The 19,677-nt window shown below is 47.9% G+C and overlaps 1 protein-coding gene across 2 annotated transcripts; it reads right to left on the bottom strand.

Annotated features, from left to right (window-relative positions):
- Positions 1-310: 310 nt before the first annotated feature.
- On the bottom strand, positions 311-19,275 carry ppm1j (protein phosphatase, Mg2+/Mn2+ dependent, 1J). 2 transcript variants are annotated; one of them, XM_067242498.1, is made up of 10 exons: positions 18,772-19,275; positions 11,208-11,322; positions 8,891-9,223; positions 8,542-8,654; positions 7,880-7,964; positions 5,865-5,983; positions 5,509-5,572; positions 5,042-5,149; positions 2,587-2,738; positions 311-2,010 (listed from the first exon to the last, which is right to left on the bottom strand). In XM_067242498.1, the coding sequence occupies exons 1-10, from the start codon at positions 19,023-19,025 to the stop codon at positions 1,860-1,862; spliced, it is 1,494 nt and encodes a 497-aa protein (XP_067098599.1). In that variant the 5' UTR covers positions 19,026-19,275; the 3' UTR covers positions 311-1,859. The 2 variants fall into 2 exon arrangements, with proteins under 2 accessions (XP_067098599.1, XP_067098600.1); XM_067242499.1 differs by lacking the exons at positions 311-2,010; positions 2,587-2,738 and adding an exon at positions 2,752-3,190.
- Between the last annotated feature and the right edge of the window lie 402 nt (positions 19,276-19,677).

The raw sequence follows: 19,677 nt of genomic DNA, 5'->3' as shown, positions 1-19,677 counted from the left end.
CAGACGTATTGTCTCAAAGGATAGCTTGTGTAGAACCCTATGTGAAGTTTTAAGGCAGGGTAGATGATGTTTTGAGAAGCACCTTTTGTCATATTTGCATATCTTGAAAACAATCACTAAATCAAATGTTCTGACAATAAAATGAATCAGATATCCGTTGTCATAGGAGGACTGTAATAAACAAAATCATGGCACTCGGGCCTAATGCAATGAATGGACGGTCTACTTACCTGTCCTCACCGCAGTTGGCACTTTTTGTGCTTGACACGCAAATAAAAGAATCAATCAATCGACAGTCACAGAGTCGACATTAAATCTAATAAAAGGGACAGTTATATTTATTTCAAATTTGGTACACATTCCTCTACCCTAATCGGGTCAGTCGTTATCTAAAACTTACAATGATATGATAATGATCATAGAATAAAAATTAAATGATAAACAAATATTTCTCAAACATCAAACAAGCTTTAAAAGCTACAGACGACCTAGATACCATAGCTAGGCTACTCATGACAACGTAGGCCTCGTCTTAACAAGGGAAACCTAAAACATCTCGAGGTACACAGTTGAGGTCACTTCTAACATGATTAAACTTGAGTGCTTTCGAGAAGACGAAAACAAAAACACGCAGATCTCAATTCACCCCTTAAGCATATTAAGGCAGTTGAGTGAAGCTCATGTCATGCTGTAACAACGAACACCAACCCAAACTCAAACTGCACCTCTGATCTGAACAAGCGTGACTAAACGGAGAACAGTCTTCCTGGGCCTCAGCGGAAGGATACGGTAAAACTGTTCTGTATTCGTTTAGCAAGCGCTTATATCCAAAGTGTTATCGTTAGATCGATCTCTGCTACACGGACAGATCAAGCAAACTTTCTAGCATGTTTCTGGGATCCCAAAACGACATTTGATTGCACACCTCCCTCAGGAGATGCACCTCTAGGTCCGATTTCAGGCATGTTTACATTATTGTCAGACACAATCATCCACCTTTAAATGGAACAGAAACAAGGTAGCCTTTAGAAAGGTAACATACATTTTTTAACATGATGAAACAAGAAAAAAGAAACAAAAAAGAAACATAAAAAAGAACCAATAAGACAGTTAAGTAAAGTGCGTTCTGTTATTCGTCCTGTTTCGTTAAATGTGAACCGTTTGGTCTCCAACAGGGGAGGTTTCATGATGCAGCACATTCCAGCGCTTCACAACGGTCAGACATCAAGCTGCTGAACGACGGCCAAAGTAGAACTTCAAGCTCACAATCTTTGTTTTCTATGCCCTCCACATCCATAAATAAATAACATAAACATAATCATCTGCTTTCACATTCTTACTCCTGGCTTTCTTCCAGTTCCTTTTCCAGCCACTAAAACAACGTTCTCACTAGGTAAAGATCCTGAAGTGAGATCTCTCTGAGGGAGCGATGCACGGTAGATCTACGACACTACAGGGGCTTTTGTCTCGTTGTACAGTTGCTCTCAGCACCCAGCTGGTCTGGAGGCTGGGGGGAGGTTATGCCATAGGAGGGCCGGTTCCATGAATCTCAAACAGGAAGATGTTTGGAGGGAGCCTGGGGGAGGTTGGGGAAGGGGGCAGGCCGGGGGGAGGAGGTTGGGGGGGCAGACCGGAGGGGGGGGAAGGTGGAGGAGGGGGGCCAGAGGAGGTTGGGGGCCAAGCGGTTGGCTTCCCCATGAGGGAGGTGTCGTCTTCACTCCCCCTTGTCCAACGCTACGGACGGGGTATGGGCGGGGGGGCGGCGAGGTGGTGATGGGGGGGCGGGAGGGGGAGGCGGCGTTGAGCACCGTCCTCCGAGCGCGGCGGGTGTGTCCTCTCTAGGTTGTCAGGGCGACCTGTCATGTCTCCGCCACCTCGTGTTCCGCCAGCGGGATCACAAACACGGTGATGTCATCGCCTGAGCCCAGTCTGTCATTGGGCAGCCTCCAGCCCCGCTCCTTCAGCACGCCGCGTGACCTCATCAGCAGGTCTTGGGCCGCCAGTGTGTACCTGTCGCCGTGGAGATACAGTTTACATCATGAATCACCACGGAGACGGAATTAACCTTAAATATCCCCATGGAGATGGAATCTACCTTACATATCACCATGGGAATAGAATTGACCCTACAATTTCCCTAACATATCACCATGGAGATACTAATGAATCTGTATCTTTTTTTGTAGTTCTAGTGGTCATAGCACTGGTGAATCACTGTATATACTGTTGAGATATTAACTCCTACCCACTAAGCCAGCTAGTGCAGGAAACTGTTCAAGTTAGACATCTAGTGGTGATACTAGTACTACGCATACCTTTTACCCTTGGCTTGGATGGCATTTACATATGGGGACACACACACATATACATGCAGGTATCAGCAAGAAGATATATTTGTGACATCTAGAATGTTCTGGGTCTGTACCTCATGGGTTAGGGTTAGACATGTAGAATGATTTACCTCATGTGTCAGGGTTATACATCTAGAATGTTTTGTACCTGTACCTCATGGGTTAGGGTTAGTCATCTAGGACGTTCTACCTCACGGGCCAGGGTTAGACACGTAGAACGTTCTGGACTCTGTACCTCAGGGGGTCGGTGGGGTCGCAGCAGGCCAGAAAGCCAGACACGGCATCAGCGGCGTCCCTGTCAGTGGTCACGTCCCACAATCCATCTGTGCCCATGACCAGGACGTCATCGGGGCCATGCTTGTAGTCAGACAAGTCGTACACCTTCACCTGGAGAAGGTGAGAAGGTGAGGAGGTGAGAAGGTGAGGAAGTGAGAAGGTGAGGAAGTGAGGAGGTGAGAAAGTGAGGGGGTGAGAAGGTGAGGATGTGAGAAGGTGAGAAGGTGAGGAGGTGAGAAGGTGAGGAGGCGAGAAGGCGAGGAGGTGAGGAGGTGAGAAGGTGAGGAGGTGAGAAGGTGAGGAGGTGAGGAGGTGAGAAGGTGAGGAGGTGAGAAGGTTCAGGAAGTGGAGTAGAAATGTACAGTCAGAAGGACTATCGTATACTAATATTTAACTATGTCATATTGTAGTCGAGGTTATTGTTGCACTGCAACTGGTACAAAGAGAGACTGTTTCTTGGCACTAACCACTGAGATAGCGTTCAAACTGTGAACTCCTTGTCCTTGATTGTCTGCAGCATTTACTATGTTTTCTTTGTCCGTTGATTTGGATGAAAGATTCTGCTAGATGTATAAAAAGTAAGGCAATATAAAATCTCAATCCAGTGCACTGTAGTGAGCTGTACTGTCTCACTGTAGTGAGCTGTACTGTTTCACTGTACAGTGAAATTCATTTCCATCCCTGCCTTCAAAGAAACCATTTCACGCATCCTCACTGAACCCTGTAAATGCTTTCTCACCTTTCAACCCCTCCCCTCAGTATCTTGTTGTCTATTCATCCCCATGGTTTGTCTTTAGTCTGTCCTCCTGTTGTACTTATGTTGCCTGCTTTGTTTTCTCCTGCCTGTATCCTTTGTTCATACCTGCCAGTGTCAGTCTGTGTCTTGATTATGGTTGTTGTAAATAATCTCTGTCTTGCTTTGTGCTTTTAACATTTTTATCCCCCCTGACTCCCAATGTTATTAAATACCTGCTTTGCTTAACCTGCTTGTTTTTTGTTGTTGCTTTGTGCTTTTTTCTGTATGTCTGTACTGCTGTGGTTGTGTACCGTTGTGCTTTTTAACCTGAGTTTTTTTCCTTAGACCCCTTCCCCTCTCCCTCAAAAAGCTTGTGCTTTTTGTCAGGCTATCACTGGAAATAAGAATGTGTTCTTAATGATCTTGCCTGGGTAAATAAAGATATAAAAAAACAAAGAAAAAACGGTTTCACTGTAGTGAGCAGTACTGTCTCACGTGCCAAAGTATTGACAGTTTGGGATTCCGGGCTGTAGAACCAGCACCATGAAAACAACGTGTTCATTCAGCGGACAGCAGGTAGAGGGGGGAATTTGAACTCATAACCTCTTGATCAGCAGTCAAAAAGCTGTTCCCCATGCTGTCCCCCAGCTGACACCAGCAGTGACCACAGTGACCACAGTGACCAGAGTTACCACAGTGACCACAGTGACCACAGTGACCAGAGTTACCACAGTGACCAGAGTTACCACAGTGACCAGTTACCACAGTGACCACAGTGACCACAGTGACCAGAGTTACCACAGTGACCAGAGTTACCACAGTGACCAGTGACCACAGTGACCACAGTGACCACAGTGACCAGTGACCACAGTGACCACAGTGACCACAGTGACCACAGTGACCACAGTGACCAGAGTGACCAGAGTGACCACAGTGACCAGAGTTACCACAGTGACCAGAGTTACCACAGTGACCACAGTGACCACAGTGACCACAGTTACCACAGTGACCACAGTGACCAGAGTGACCACAGTGACCAGAGTGACCAGAGTGACCAGTGACCACAGTGACCAGAGTTACCACAGTGACCACAGTGACCACAGTGACCACAGTGACCAGAGTTACCACAGTGACCAGTGACCACAGTGACCACAGTGACCACAGTTACCACAGTGACCACAGTGACCAGAGTGACCAGAGTGACCAGTGACCACAGTGACCAGAGTTACCACAGTGACCACAGTGACCACAGTGACCACAGTGACCAGAGTTACCACAGTGACCAGAGTTACCACAGTGACCACAGTGACCACAGTGACCAGAGTGACCACAGTGACCAGAGTTACCACAGTGACCACAGTGACCAGAGTGACCAGTGACCACAGTGACCAGAGTTACCACAGTGACCAGAGTTACCACAGTGACCAGTGACCAGAGTTACCACAGTGACCACAGTGACCAGAGTGACCACAATGACCAGTGACCACAGTGACCAGTGACCACAGTGACCAGAGTGACCACAGTGACCAGAGTGACCAGTGACCACAGTGACCACAGTGACCACAGTGACCAGAGTGACCAGAGTGACCAGAGTGACCACAGTGACCACAGTGACCACAGTGACCACAGAGACCAATGACCACAGTGACCACAGTGACCACAGTGACCAGTGTCTCACCTCAGGACAGCAGGAGAGGAAGGGCTTGATGTGGATGTTGGAGTTAAACACCTTCAGGTCATGATCTCCCAGACCTCGTGTAACTCCGATGGTGGCCATGACACGAGCCTGAACACACACACACACACACACCATAATGTGGGTTAGTACCTGGAGGTGTGCTTTGGATTTTAGGAAAATACTCTTAGAGGGATCCCTGACTCAGGAACATTTCTCCTATGAAGAATAATGACTACACACACGCACGCACACCTGCACGGCCTTCCACACACACCTGTATGGCCATACGCACATACACCAACATTAGAGGGTTTTGGGGTGGTTTACATGCAGTTCTATAGGCACATGTGAAGCATTTGCACACACACACACACACACACACATACATGTACACCTGCATGCCCATACACAGTCAGATGCCTGGCACAATGTTCAACGTTCATGTTCATCTCGATCAACAACTTCACCTTCTTTCCTTCTCCGTATATGAGAGGAAACTTCAGGTCGTCTTCCACGATGGTCTTGTAGGCCCTGCAAACACAGCGGGACACATAACCAGGATTAACACAGCACTGGAGCCTGAAAAATAGGACAGCGATTTTTCCCCCCCCTCACTCCAATCTTTCCATAATCTCTTTATGTAATTGATAAACTCAGTTACCTATCATACCAGTTTACATTCACTCCCTCTACACTGGAGCGATGGACACTAGGCCACAGTAAAGCTCTGTGTCTCAGAACAGGGGCAGGTCACTAATGGTGATGCATGGTAGTTCATGTACTCTTCATGTGAAGTGTTTTCTGTGCTTGACGGGTGTGTTACCAGCCGGTCATGGTGTGGTCTCTGAACAGCATCTTCTTGCCCAGCTCCTTGTGTTGGATCCTCCTGGGGAACTCCATGTGTGTGAAGTCATTACCCAGCAGCTCAGGCCTAAGGAAGCCCTGCAGGGACACACAGAACCACGAACACAACGATGATGTTTCATTTACATGACATGCACCTGCGTGGTGACAGGTTGGAAATAGAGAAAAGAAGAGTCGGGAAATCGTCTTGGAGGCAAGAGCGTGCCAGCGGTCTGTTGATGAAACCCAATCCTTGGAAACGATTTGATAATCTCCTGAGTTGCAGGTGAAGATTAAAGAGTAGCGGGAGACAGAGTAAGCAGTCTGCCAAACTAGGCTGAGAGTTGGCCCAGAGTGGGTTGCTTTCACTCGATCTCAAGAACAAATAATAAACAAACTAAAAAACACTCCCATTGACGACTAGAACCCTCCCGCTCGAAACCCGTGGAAACACAAGCCGGTTCGCTAGATAGCGGCAAGGTTCCAAGAATCCTGAACGGGTTCAAGAACCACAGCTAATTGGTATATAAGGAGTAGGAGAGACACTAAGAAAACAGCACCAAGCACAGGAAGGAGGTCTGGGCTTCTTCACTGCTGTATAACCAAAACAATGGCGGGGAGGGGGGGGGGGGGGGGGGGGACCGTTATATAAATGACAGAAATACACGAGTCTCTCCAGAGTTCCCCCAGGGCTCGACTCCCACTCCTTGACTCAAATAGAACCAGCAGCTGCAGCAGGGGACTGTGGGCGATCCAGGGCTGTGGTTCAGAGCACTCGCTCCCCCTCTGACAGGAAGTGTCAGGGACGCAGGAAGTGTCAGGGATGTAGGGACGCAAGGGCGTAGGGACGTAAGGACACAGGAAGTGTCAGGGACGTAGGGACACAGGAAGTGTCAGGGACGTAGGGACGCAGGAAGTGTCAGGGACGTAGGGACGCAGGAAGTGTCAGGGACGTAGGGACGCAGGAAGTGTCAGGCACGCAGGGATGTAGGGACGCAGGAAGTGTCAGGGACGCAGGGATGTAGGAAGTGTCAGGGACGCAGGAAGTGTCAGGGACGTAGGGACGCAGGAAGTGTCAGGCACGCAGGGATGTAGGGACGCAGGAAGTGTCAGGGACGCAGGGATGTAGGAAGTGTCAGGGACGCAGGAAGTGTCAGGGACGTAGGGACGCAGGAAGTGTCAGGGACGTAGGGACGCAGGAAGTGTCAGGCACGCAGGGATGTAGGGACGCAGGAAGTGTCAGGGACGCAGGGATGTAGGAAGTGTCAGGGACGCAGGAAGTGTCAGGGACGTAGGGACGCAGGAAGTGTCAGGGACGTAGGGACGCAGGAAGTGTCAGGGACGTAGGGACGCAGGAAGTGTCAGGCACGCAGGGATGTAGGGACGCAGGAAGTGTCAGGGACGCAGGGATGTAGGAAGTGTCAGGGACGCAGGAAGTGTCAGGGACGTAGGGACGCAGGAAGTGTCAGGCACGCAGGGATGTAGGGACGCAGGAAGTGTCAGGGACGCAGGGATGTAGGAAGTGTCAGGGACGCAGGAAGTGTCAGGGACGTAGGGACGCAGGAAGTGTCAGGGACGCAGGGATGTAGGGACGCAGGAAGTGTCAGGGACGCAGGGACGTAGAAAGTGTCAGGGACGCAGGGACGTAGGGACGTAGAAAGTGTCAGGGACGCAGGGACGTAGGGACGCAGGGACGTAGAAAGTGTCAGGGACGCAGGGACGTAGGGACGTAGAAAGTGTCAGGGACGCAGGGATGTAGGGGCGCAGGGACGTAGGAAGTGTCAGGGACGCAGGGACGTAGGGATGCAGGGGACGTAAGTACGCAGGGACGGCTCCTCTGCTACTCATGGGGAAGGGGGGGGGGGTTAGTTAAGTTTCTTTTTTAACTAACTTAGAGGTTGGATGGCTCACACACAGGTGCACACACACAGACACACACGTGCACACACACAGACACACACACAGCAGGTAATGTGGAGGAGCCTCTGAGCTCACCAGGTACTGCAGACGCTGCCTCTCTGATTCTGGAGTAAACTCGTTGGACATCGGGATTACCTCATCATTGCGGATTATTATGGCTCTGTGGGAAAAGAGAGAGGGTGGGAAGATAGAGAGAGGAGTAAAGGGAGAGGGGGAGGGAAGGACAGAGAGAGAGAGGGGGATGGAAAGAGAGAGGGAAGGATGGAGGGAGGGAGATAGGGAAGGAGGGAGAGAGGGGAAGATAATGGGAGGGAAAGAGAGAAACAGGGAGAATAAAGAGAGAGAAACAGGGAGAATAAAGAGAGAGCGACAGAAGAGAAACATCACAGGAGGAAGGTTCAGCTCAGGGTTAAAACTTTATGAAGGTTCCAGCCCATCTGCTTAATGACACTGCAGTTGCACCACGTATACAGCAGAGGGCAGAAATCGTATTCTGATTAACACTAACCCTTCTGGTTTTAGAGTGTGACCAGTGTGTGACCAGTCCTGTTGTCATACTGGTTCTTGTGTGTGACCAGTGTGTGTGACCAGTGTGTGTGACCAGTGTGTGACCAGTGTGTGTGACCAGTGTGTGTGACCAGCGTGTGACCAGTGTGTGTGACCAGTGTGTGACCAGTGTGTGTGACCAGCATGTGACCAGTGTGTGTGACCAGTGTGTGACCAGTGTGTAACCTTACCTGCTGTCTCCTGCGTTGGCGACGTACAGCTTCCCCATCAGGTGAACAGCAGCCAGGGCACAGCAACCCCCTGAGATGGCATAGGAGGCCTTCTCCTTCTCTATCAGCTCATCCTGCAGCACACACACACAGCAGGTCACACTCGACACTACGTAATCAACAGCTTCCACACACAAGAGCTCAGGGGTTAGAGCATTTCAGTGAAGGTCAAGACATCCCAAGATCAAATACCCCCTCCTCCCCCCTCGTACGTTTCTTTGAATAAAAGCTAAATGAACACATCGATCAAAGGAGTAAATATCAACACGTTGTCGGACGTGTGCAAACAAAGACATCCCTCCAGACTCACCATCTGCTTGAAGGCGTTCTCTATGACTCCCATCACCAGGCTCTCCAGACTAACCGTCTTCTCCATGTGGAAGCGGATGGTGGCGTCGCTGACCCCATCGCCATCCTCCGCCGAGCCCTGGCCCGCACCCTTCTTCACGTCCGCCTGGTAGGGGCTACCGTTCTTGGCCAGGCAGATTGGGGGAGCAGCGGTGGGGTTCTCCAGCAGGTGGGCGATGTCGCCCAGCCGGTCCCTGATCAGGCGGTGGAGGAGTTTGGAAGCCACGATGGCCGCGCCGGAGCCCGCGTGGCCGTCGAACACGCCCCAGTAGAACATGGGGATCCCCGTTCCGTCCTGCAGAGGGATAGCACACGTCAGACTGAGACACTCTGTCTGTACGCTTGTGTGTGTGTTTGTCTCTGTGTGTGTGTTTGTCTCTGTGTGTGTGTGTTTGTCTCTGTGTGTGTGTTTGTCTCTGTGTGTGTGTGTGTTTGTCTCTGTGTGTGTGTGTGTGTTTGTCTCTGTGTGTGTGTCTGCTGTGGCGTCCTTTGAAGGTAGACCAACAGTTAAGCAGAGGAGATACTTTCTTTCTGTTTGGCTCAGCCTGTCTGCAAGATTGGCAAAAGCACACACATCGTTCACTCAAGTAGAAGTACAGATACTCATGTTTAAAAAATCTATGGTAAAAGTTGAAGAACTGACTACCATTTTCCACTCAAGTTAAAGTAAAGAAGTATGGGCTCTGACATGTACTTCAGTAAAATGTAGCCATTACTAATGATCTTCTTTGAGCTGGGGATGTAAAGCCCCACACAGTGGTAATTCATAGTGATTATTGTACATTGTGGCTCCATAGTAATTACAGTGAGCTAATCCTCTCGTCCCAGCAGCCCCTGGCCCATGGGGTACAGGACAAAGCTGGATTAGGACGAAAGAAGATACCAGTTCAGGCATTGCAGCGCCACGGTAACCCCAGCAAACAGGGCAACCCATAAAACTCGTACATCCCATAATACCTGGGAACCAGCTGATGATTCAGATGCCCTTTCACCTGTGTGCTAGAAAAGCATTTACGTGGATGTTTTTACCTCATACAGCTGAAGGCGTTTATCCAACTCTCAACGACTTGCAGAATTATAAAGTCGGTGACCTAAATGGGCATGCCAGTAAAGCCTTCAGAGGGAGCAGTGACACTGAGGGCAGTGTAGTGTAGTGTGACACCAGTGCCCCTTCAGTGGGTCACAGTTCAGGGATTGCTGCTAGGCTAGCTAACATGAAGGGACTGCTGCTATGCTAGCTAAGCTAGAGGGACTGCTGCTAAGCTAGCTAAGATGAAGGGACTGCTGTTAGGCTAGCTATGCTGGAGGGACTGATGCTACGCTAGCTCAGTTACCAGCATGGAGCAGGCCTGGGACATCTGTTTATCCCTCCTCTGACCAGGCTGGGGGAGGGGGGAGCTCTCAGAGATTATGTAATTGATTTAGGACAGAGGGGTAGAAGTGGTGGAAGGGGCAGGGGGCTGGAGGGGGAGGGGGCTGCGTTTGTGTGTTTGTGCTCTGAGAGGGGCTGTCTTGACAGGCTCTTGGACTGCAGACTGTCGACTGCTGAGCTCATTCATTTGAAATAGTGAGAGAGCGTATTCTTTCGTTGAATTTTGTCTTGTGGAGACAGCAACAGTGATATGGCCATCTGGCCTGTAATTATATCTATCTGTCTGTCTGTGAATATTTGTATGAATAATATAATCCTTTCCTCCCTCAGTTGCATCCTCTGGCCTGTCCTGTCCCCTGGCTGTACACCCTCCCACTGACAGTGTAGCCCACCAGACACATGATCTGGCTCCTGATCGAATTTGTTGTTCCAGAAATGTCCTCCCTCGTTTCTGCGTGATGAGGATTTATGATCCCCCAGGTCTGGTACCGTTCCTCAGCGTTCTCCGTCTCACCCCGGTACAGAGACCCCCGGCTCCTCAGTGTTGCCGGCATAGAACGATAAGAGGTAGAGAACCCTTGTGTTCCTCACAGTTCTCCATAGAGAACGACAGAGGTAGAGAACCCTTGTGTTCCTCACAGTTCTCCATAGAGAATGACAGAGGTAGAGAACCCTTGTGTTCCTCACAGTTCTCCATAGAGAACGACAGAGGTAGAGAACCCTTGTGTTCCTCACAGTTCTCCATAGAGAACGACAGAGGTAGAGAACCCTTGTGTTCCTCACAGTTCTCCATAGAGAACGACAGAGGTAGAGAACCCTTGTGTTCCTCACAGTTCTCCATAGAGAACGACAGAGGTAGAGAACCCTGGGCTTCCTCAGGGTTCTCCGTGGAGAACGTGTTCCTCACCCCGTTGTCCTCCAGCATGGTGGAGTTGCGCTGCTTGCCGCTGGTCTTCCTGATCAGCAGCTTCTCACAGCAAGCCTGGTCCTCGTTCAGCATGCTCTTCCCTGCATTGATCACCCTGGAGACGGACAAGGGTTAGCTAGGAGTCCACGCATACACACACACATGCACGCACGCAGTCTTCACAGTATGCACCTTCCTGCCATAGTAAATTGATGAGATGGGAGATGATGGGAGGATAACAGCTTCACAGTGATGTGTGACTCTATACCTCTCTGCACCCCACTCTATTCTGTGGTACTGTACTGCACTACGATGGACTGTCAATTAATTGCACCGCGCTATGCTGCACAATAATGTACTTTACTATAATGATCTGGCCTGCAGTATAGCACACTACAATCTACTATACAATTCCCCACTATAATATCCTATACCAAACTATAAGCTACTATAAGCTTTTTGAAAATATTGAATGTTTAGAAAAAGTTTTTTGGAGAAAAAATGTTTTTTACTTTCCAAAAAGATAAAACAAATAAAATAAAAAACATTCACAAAAAAAATAAAAATAAATGTTTCAAAAGCTTGCAAAAATATTTTCGACTAGCTATCTCCTAGAAGGTTTTTTTTTTTTTTTTTTTTTACTATATCACATCCAAACCTATTGTTTAAACTAATATCAAACATCCAAACATTTGGAAAAAGACGATATTGATATGTCTCTGGTGTACTGCACACTGTGCGCTATGTGTTGCTGTGTCATCTCAGTACTGTAGTCAGAGTGTGGAGGTGACTCCAGGCCACTGCAGAAAAAGTTATCTCTGCTTCTCAATCTGCCTCCCTCCCTCCATCTCTCTTCCTCTCTCTCAGTCCCTTTACCATCTTTTTATTCTTCCTTCTTCCCACCCTCCCTCTTTTTCTTTCTTTCTATACCGCCCTCCCCCACTCCATCGCAGTGGCATGATGGAGTCTGTAGTAAACCTCTATACACTGCTGTTTCCAGGATGCTTGAGGACAATGTCTGAAATTGTCCTTGAGATGATTTATATCCAATGTACAATTTAAATCCAATAGTTCTATCATTGAGACTGAGAAGTGTTGCGTAACTCCAGGCCACTGCATTGAGGAGGTGACTCCAGGCCACTGCAGTGAGGAGGTGACTCCAGGCCACTGCAGTGAGGAGGTGACTCCAGGCCACTGCATTGAGGAGGTGACTCCAGGCCACTGCAGTGAGGAGGTGACTCCAGGCCACTGCAGTGAGGAGGTGACTCCAGGCCACTGCAGTGAGGAGGTGACTCCAGGCCACTGCAGTGAGGAGGTGACTCCAGGCCACTGCAGTGAGGAGGTGACTCCAGGCCACTGCAGTGAGGAGGTGACTCCATGCCACTGCAGTGAGGAGGTGACTCCAGGCCACTGCGGTGGGGAGGGAGAGCACTGCATTAAACTGTTCTCTGCAGCCCCCTTCACTGTGTTAAACAGCACAGTTCTCTCTTTGTTAAACAGCCCCCTTCACTGTGTTAAACAGCACAGTTCTCTCTTTGTTAAACAGTCTCCTTCTCTCTGTTTAACAATCCCTTTCTCTCTAAACAGTCAACGTCTCTCTGTGTTAAACAGTCCAGTTCTCTGTGTTAAAAACTTTTGCTTTTAAGAAAATATTTCCTTCATTCAACATCTGCTTTTGTCCAAAGCATCATAGAAACATGCAGAAGATCAAGGATCAGGAGTCAATAGTTCAGACAGTATTTTGGTGCTGATAGTCCGACACTTTCAAAGTGTAAGATCTGAGATGACATAGCTGCTACTGTACAACGATCGATCACTTCCTCCTAACCTGGGGAGACAACTCATGTCCGACTGTTACGCAACACTTCTCAGTCTCAATGATAGAACTATTGGATTTAAATCGTACATTGGATTTTAATAATCTAAAGCACAATTTCAGACATTGTCCTCAAGCATCCTGGAAACAGCAGTGTATAGAGGTTTACTAGAGACTCCATCATGCCACTGCGATGGAGTGGGGGAGGGCAGTATAGAAAGAAAGAAAAAGAGGGAGGGTGGGAAGAAGAAAGAATAAAAAGATGGTAAAGGGACTGAGAGAGAGGAAGAGATGGAGGGAGGCAGATTGAGAAGCAGAGAGAATGAGAGACAGAGAGTGTCATGTATTAGCAGTCCAATATGTTGCACTTGCTTGTCAGTTAAAGACTTTGCTAGCAGAGTGTGTTAACACACTAGAAAGGCTGCCCAAATCTGGATTATAAAAAGCCATCTAGTTTCTAATCAGTTGAAAGCTGCAGTGAAAGCCAGAGAGAAGATCTGTGCATAAGGGCAGATGATAAGAGAGGACTACAAGTGTGCTGTCCTCTGGACTTTCAGGCCTTGCTCAACACAGGGTTATCTTTACAGCACGTTGGCAAATATTTGCGGGCACCGTGAGCAAGACCAACTCTTTTGTCCATCTCTGGTTGGTTCAGGGGTGGAAGGGTTAAAACCGTAAGCAGGAAGGATAAGGTTACAAGGTTACGTTTTCTGTTAGTCCCATCTCAACTGACGTTGTTTGAATCTAAGTTTCAAGATTCCGAGGGCCAGTTTGGACCAGTTATAGACAAAATCTGATCAGCCTTGTTTTAAAGTGCCTAACTTGTGTTCAGAAGTTAAAGCTACCCTCAGATGTGGCTCCAGTCATATGGCAACATGTGACTAACAGAGAAAGACATTGTTAGAGTTGTGTGTGTTTGACTCCCCCTTACACACTCTCTCTCTCCCTCTCTCTCCCCCTCTCTCTCTCACACTCACACACACACACACACACACACACACACACACACACACACAGCCACACAGCAAGGACAATTAAAAAAGAGGATGCTTCTGGCTCAAGTCACTTCCTCATTTTTGAGAATTTGAAACCAAAACGTTGCTTTTCTTCTGAAATGACGATGCCACATCGTGACCTATGTTTTATCTGGGGGGTTTTTCTCAACCATCTCAGTGACCAGACTGAGAGACCAAATAACCAACACTCGATTTCCTGTCACACCCTCAGCTTGGAACTGAAAATAAGAAAGGAGGGACTCACAACCACAATGAACCCCTCTCTCTCTGTCTAGGTGTCTGTGGTTTCCTACTCATGGGTCTGTAGGTAAACTTTACTGCCCAGCAGGTTTCTCTTACTATTCAGAGATTGTTGATCTCTGAATCATAAAGTTGTTGTTGTGGTTGGTGTGGAACACAACAACATGCTGTTTCACCGGTTAACCTAAGGTGACATTGAGGGACACTAAACCGTTAAAGGTAAGTATGTTACTAGTTGGAGGCAACGGGGGACGGGTTGTTTCCATCCTTATTCTATAAGTATAACTTATTTTAGAGTTCTCTTCCCCTGGAACAGATTTCATGTTCCAACCGAGGGGGGCTGTCGCTGTCTTGGTGTGTGGGGCTGCATCAAATACCCCTTTTTTGCTCTGTTAAATTGCTGCACCAGTCCACACTTGACCGGTGGGGATCTCATTCTATTATGACTGTAACTGTTAGCTGCTCCTGGCATTCTCTAATCCCTGCTCTCCTCTCTCTGTCCCCCCCCCACACACATCCCTTGTGGTGTGGGGGGTTTGAGTTGTCAGCACCTGCCTGGTCGTCGGTCGGCCAACGCTGGACCTGGTCGCGAGTCTCCCGGTCCTGTCCTACATCTATAAAGTTGAACAATGGATTTTGGTGTTTCAAAACCCATCGACACTGTATGACTATGTTTAGCCTGTGTTCTGCTCCTCTCTCTCACCAACCGTCTCTGGAGGAGGGGATCCCTCTCTGAATTGCTCCTCCCAAGGTTTCTTCCATTTTTTGTCCTGTTGAGAGTTTTTCTGGGAGTTTTTCCTTGTCTTCCTTGAGGGTTTAGGTTGGTTGAGGGGCAGTTCTATGGGCGTATGTGAAGCCCTCTGTGACATGCTTGCGTGTAAAAAGGGCTATACAAATAAATTTGATTTGATTTGATTTAAACCAGACACCCTAAGCCTGACAGCGCAACGTAGGTAGGCTACATTTTTTGTCCAAGAGGACCACACTCTACGGTAATCATGCTGCAGATGTTTCTACCCACGCTGTGTACGTAAGTCTACAACAAAGAAAAGTGAACTGACAGTAGGCCCACATCTCTCACTCCCCAACAGCCCTGAGGCTTTTAAGTGGCATGTGATAAGAGAATGTGGGCAGGGCAGTTCTCTTTTAGTAAGGAGCTGGTATCTAGTTGAGGCTAGTGCGCCCTGCCCAGGTGGCTAGGGTTGAAACCAGTTTGTGTGTGGGTAGACAGAATGGTACCTGTGTGTGTATGTAGGTTGGTATCAGTGTGTGTGTGTGTGTGTGTGTGTGGGTGTGTGTAGACAGGGTGGTACCAGTGTGTGTGGTTGTGTGTGTGTAGACAGGGTGGTACCAGTGTGTGTGGTTGTGTGTGTAGACAGGGTGGTACCAGTGTTTGTGGGTGTGTGTCATTCAGAAAGCTCAATGAAAGTGTTGCATGTGAGATACTGAGTCTCTGCAGAGGGCTGTCACTGTGACCCAGACTGAGGCAGGGTCACATGCTTCTCTCCAAACACAGATGAAACGTTCGAGGCGTGTTTGATTAAACTATGTACCACCTCTCTGTGACGGTTATACCGGTTAGGTTGGTAGATTAGACAAATGTTGGAAAATAAAGAACAACCCCTCAGTAACAAGGTGAAGGAGATAAACAACAACAACAACATGGCCGCCAGAGCACAACAGGGTGAGAACGTAGACATGTTGGTGTGGTCTAGTCCCTTTACATTAGAAGATCAAAGATCAGTTTAGATAAAGATACAACTATAATAGTTCATTCACGATTTGTTGAGATTTTTTTTACCCCAAAATGTTTATATATATATTTAAAAAAATATATGTTTTTTGTGAATCGCTAGAAGACTGAATCGCGATTCAAATGTGAATCGATTTTTCCTCCACCCCTACTAGGCATTGTGAACAAAATTAGCCTGACGTTGTCATACTCATAATTCTAGTCAGATACCGCTCCGTTGGGCTGTGAGTTTGGGGCGTGTTTCAACCGAACCCGAAAAAAAAGCATCTTCACTCAATTGGATAGACCTACAAAAAATCAGATCAACGTAGTATGTTGTTTGTTGAAAACAAATTAAACCCAAGCGCTCTTTGGTGACGTGGTTGATTACGTTTCTGTTGATCATCTGTCCATCATCGTATAAAGCCCGCCCTGACAATTTAATTGGTCCGAACAGCTCCTGTTCGGACATAGTTTTCCCCCAACCGAGCCACCCCAGACCCAACTTCCCGACCAAAATTGTTTGTGGGCGGGGCTAAGTTCGGCTGACACCCAGGCTAGGACAAAATAATACTACAGTGCAAAAACAACATCTCAAATCAGTTAACTGCTGTGCAATTTGGAAAACGAAGCGCTGAACAATGATAGCAGGACAGATCTTCCTGAGAACTTCTATTCCCTGTGAGTCACTGTGCTTCTGGAGAGTGGGGGAGTCAGATGCTGGGTTATGCAACAGCAACCGGGCCTCTATTACTGGGCCAGCGGTCCTGTTGTTAAGTGCTTGACCGCAAATAATCTTGGCCAGTGAGTGAGTGTCTATGTGTGTGGGACAGAGAGAGAGAGAGAGAGAGAGAGAGAGAGAGAGAGAGAGAGAGAGAGAGAGAGAGTATGGGGAGAGAGAGAGAGAGAGAGAGAGGGAGAGAGAGAGGGATTGAGAGAGGGACAACAAAGAAAAAACTAACAAAAAGACAGAAAGCAGGAAAAAAGAAGGAATGAAAAAGAGAGTGATATATCGTAGCTGATTCAGCCAAAGCACTGTAAATGCTAATATCACGTGTTGTTATGGAACAGGTGTACAGCTGGCTTAGTTACTCCAGACAATGATTTGCAGGAGCTAGCAGCACAAAGACCTGAAGGCGCAGTCAACAACAGGGAGAACATCCAAAATCAAACAGAGAGTTATTAAGTCACAAACAGTCTTCTAAATGAATCAAATCTCAAATGTTTTACAAAATGATCTCAAGTAGGTTATATTCTTCTTTATTGTCAGTTAATAGAGGAGGCCAGCATACACTGATGTGACAGGCTGAATAACTCATTCATTACTGGCCCATTTTACTGTATGATAACCCACTCTCAACTGAGCAGTATACATGATAACCCACTCATAACTGTGCAGTATATTGCATGACAGATAAGCCCTTGGGATGGATGGATGCTAGGAGATGAGCATCTCCATCTATTCCTCCCTCACTCCCCCTGATCTTTTCTGCTTCCCTCCATTTTCTCTGCTTCAATACAACTCAATTTCTCCCTCCCCCTGTCCTACCTATTTCCCTTTCTCCATCTCACTCACTCACCCCTCCCTCCCTCCCTGCCCCATCCCCTCCATTCCCTTGTACTCTCCATCCCTCTCTCCCTCACTCTCTCCTCTTCCTTTTCCCATCCCTCCCTCCACCAGTTAGTCCTGCCTCCCCCCTGACCAGTCCCTTGTGCCAGACTCTGTGACTCAGCAGTTGGTCATCTGTTACTCCACAACCAGAGAGGGATGGTCTTCACGCAGAGCCATTTCTCCCAAGCATGGGCTTCAGCTCTGCTGCCCCCCCAGAGCCCCCTCACCGTGGCCAGACCCCAACCACCAGTACCCCCCACCCTAACCACTACCCCCCCCTCCCCCTGACCAGATTTCAGTCCTAAATATGGGAGTCAAACGTGGGAGTCAGGTGGCTGAGCGGTTAGGGAAGCAGGCTAGTAATCAGAAGGTTGCCAGTTCGATTCCCGGCCGTGCCAAATGACGTTGTGTCCTTGGGCAAGGCACTTCACCCTACTTGCCTCGGGGGTATGTCCCTGTACTTACTGTAAGTCTGCTAAATGACTAAATGTAATGTAAATGTAAATATATATATATATAAAAACATGACCATGTACCCTATGTTCATGTCTAAAGGTAATCCGAATTTCGTAATCGCTCTCTCTCTCAATCTCATATAGCCTACATACACGCACGAGCACGCATTAAATGCTTGAGGACATTCATTAATTAAACGTTATCAGTTGAACATTCTGATCTTTTTTGAATGATCAACCAACGACATTCAACAATTCCCCTTCAACAGGACCTTGAGTTCCTCGTGTATGTTTTTGCCTGCATATCCTACCTTCTCTTCCTGACAAACCACTAGAACGAGAAAACCGACTGAACTGTACCGGAAGAATGAACCTGTGCAATGCAGTGAAATATTTTGACGAGATTGCACTGGCAGAGAGGAGGCCGACCGTCGGGTCGTAATGTTACGACGTAACCAAGCAGGATACAGCATTCTGTGTTCCGCTGCAGAGAAGCCAGCTGCCGCCTCTACAGCGGTTTAGTTACACAGGGAAATGTTAATTTCAATTTAGCAACAGGCCATTCAATACATTCACCATAGTAGCGGATGCCCAGCGTGCTCGTACATGATAGGTTTATAATATAAGGCTGTATCGGCTACTGTCTGTTCCATCGCTTTTATTCAATGAATGATGTCATGTCGATCAACTCACTCTGCGTATCCCGTCCGCCAAGGAAGCCTGCTGTCCGTTTTTAACGTGAGCACTGGTCGCGTAGCATGTTCCGTCGAGTATTGGAGGAGCTCTTGGGTTAGGTCTAGAAAGTCGGGTCGACCGTAGGGAAACCGTGGAGGTAGACCGTCCGGACCGCAGTTCTGAACGTTCCCAGAGCCGTGCTGATGGTGGTGGCCGTGTGGCATCATTCCTCCCACTAGCGTGGACATCGCGTTTTTAACTTTGCTTATCATTGCGGTATGAATGTTAAATGACAGAATCTAGCGTTGCAAAAACATCAGGGGAAAAATAAGATGAACCAACGACGAAGATCATTTCAGGAAGCGATATTCCGCGGCCCCAGCATGTGACGCTTGATAGACAGTGTTTTCCTCATTCAAAACAGAACCCCCGTTCACCACCACCAGTCAGCAGCGCGTGAAGCAAAGAAATCGGTTCTTCCGCGCGGGCGGGGATTTCGTTGGCTCAGGATAGGGACTCAGCGCAAATCGTCGACGGTCAGTGGGTTGGGATGAAACGGGCTGGGTTCACACAAGGCGGGTTCATGCCCCCCCTTCTCAGTGACGAGGATCTAAGCACCGCGGTTTAAGCAACAGGGTCAACCGTAGGCTATGCTGCAGTGGCGATTTTAGACTTTTTAGGGGTGCTCAAGTACACCTACATTTTGTCTCAGCACCCCTACAAATAATAATAATACTAATTTTTAATTGAATTATTATGAATTATTATATTAAATCAGTTTTAGTGCTATAACGTCTTAAAACAATGTTTATTTATTGTTGACATTTAGTCATTTTGCAGACACATCATTTTCGTTTCATTTAGTTGACACATCATTTTCGTTTCATTTGATGCTGGTGGTTCATGAGGAAAGGGACTTTCTTA

The sequence above is a fragment of the Osmerus mordax genome, chromosome 1, assembly GCF_038355195.1.
Source record: "Osmerus mordax isolate fOsmMor3 chromosome 1, fOsmMor3.pri, whole genome shotgun sequence".
NCBI classification, from domain to species: domain Eukaryota; kingdom Metazoa; phylum Chordata; class Actinopteri; order Osmeriformes; family Osmeridae; genus Osmerus; species Osmerus mordax.
The sequence above is the reverse complement of the archived record's forward strand: the minus strand, read 5'-3'. Positions and strand labels throughout refer to the sequence as shown.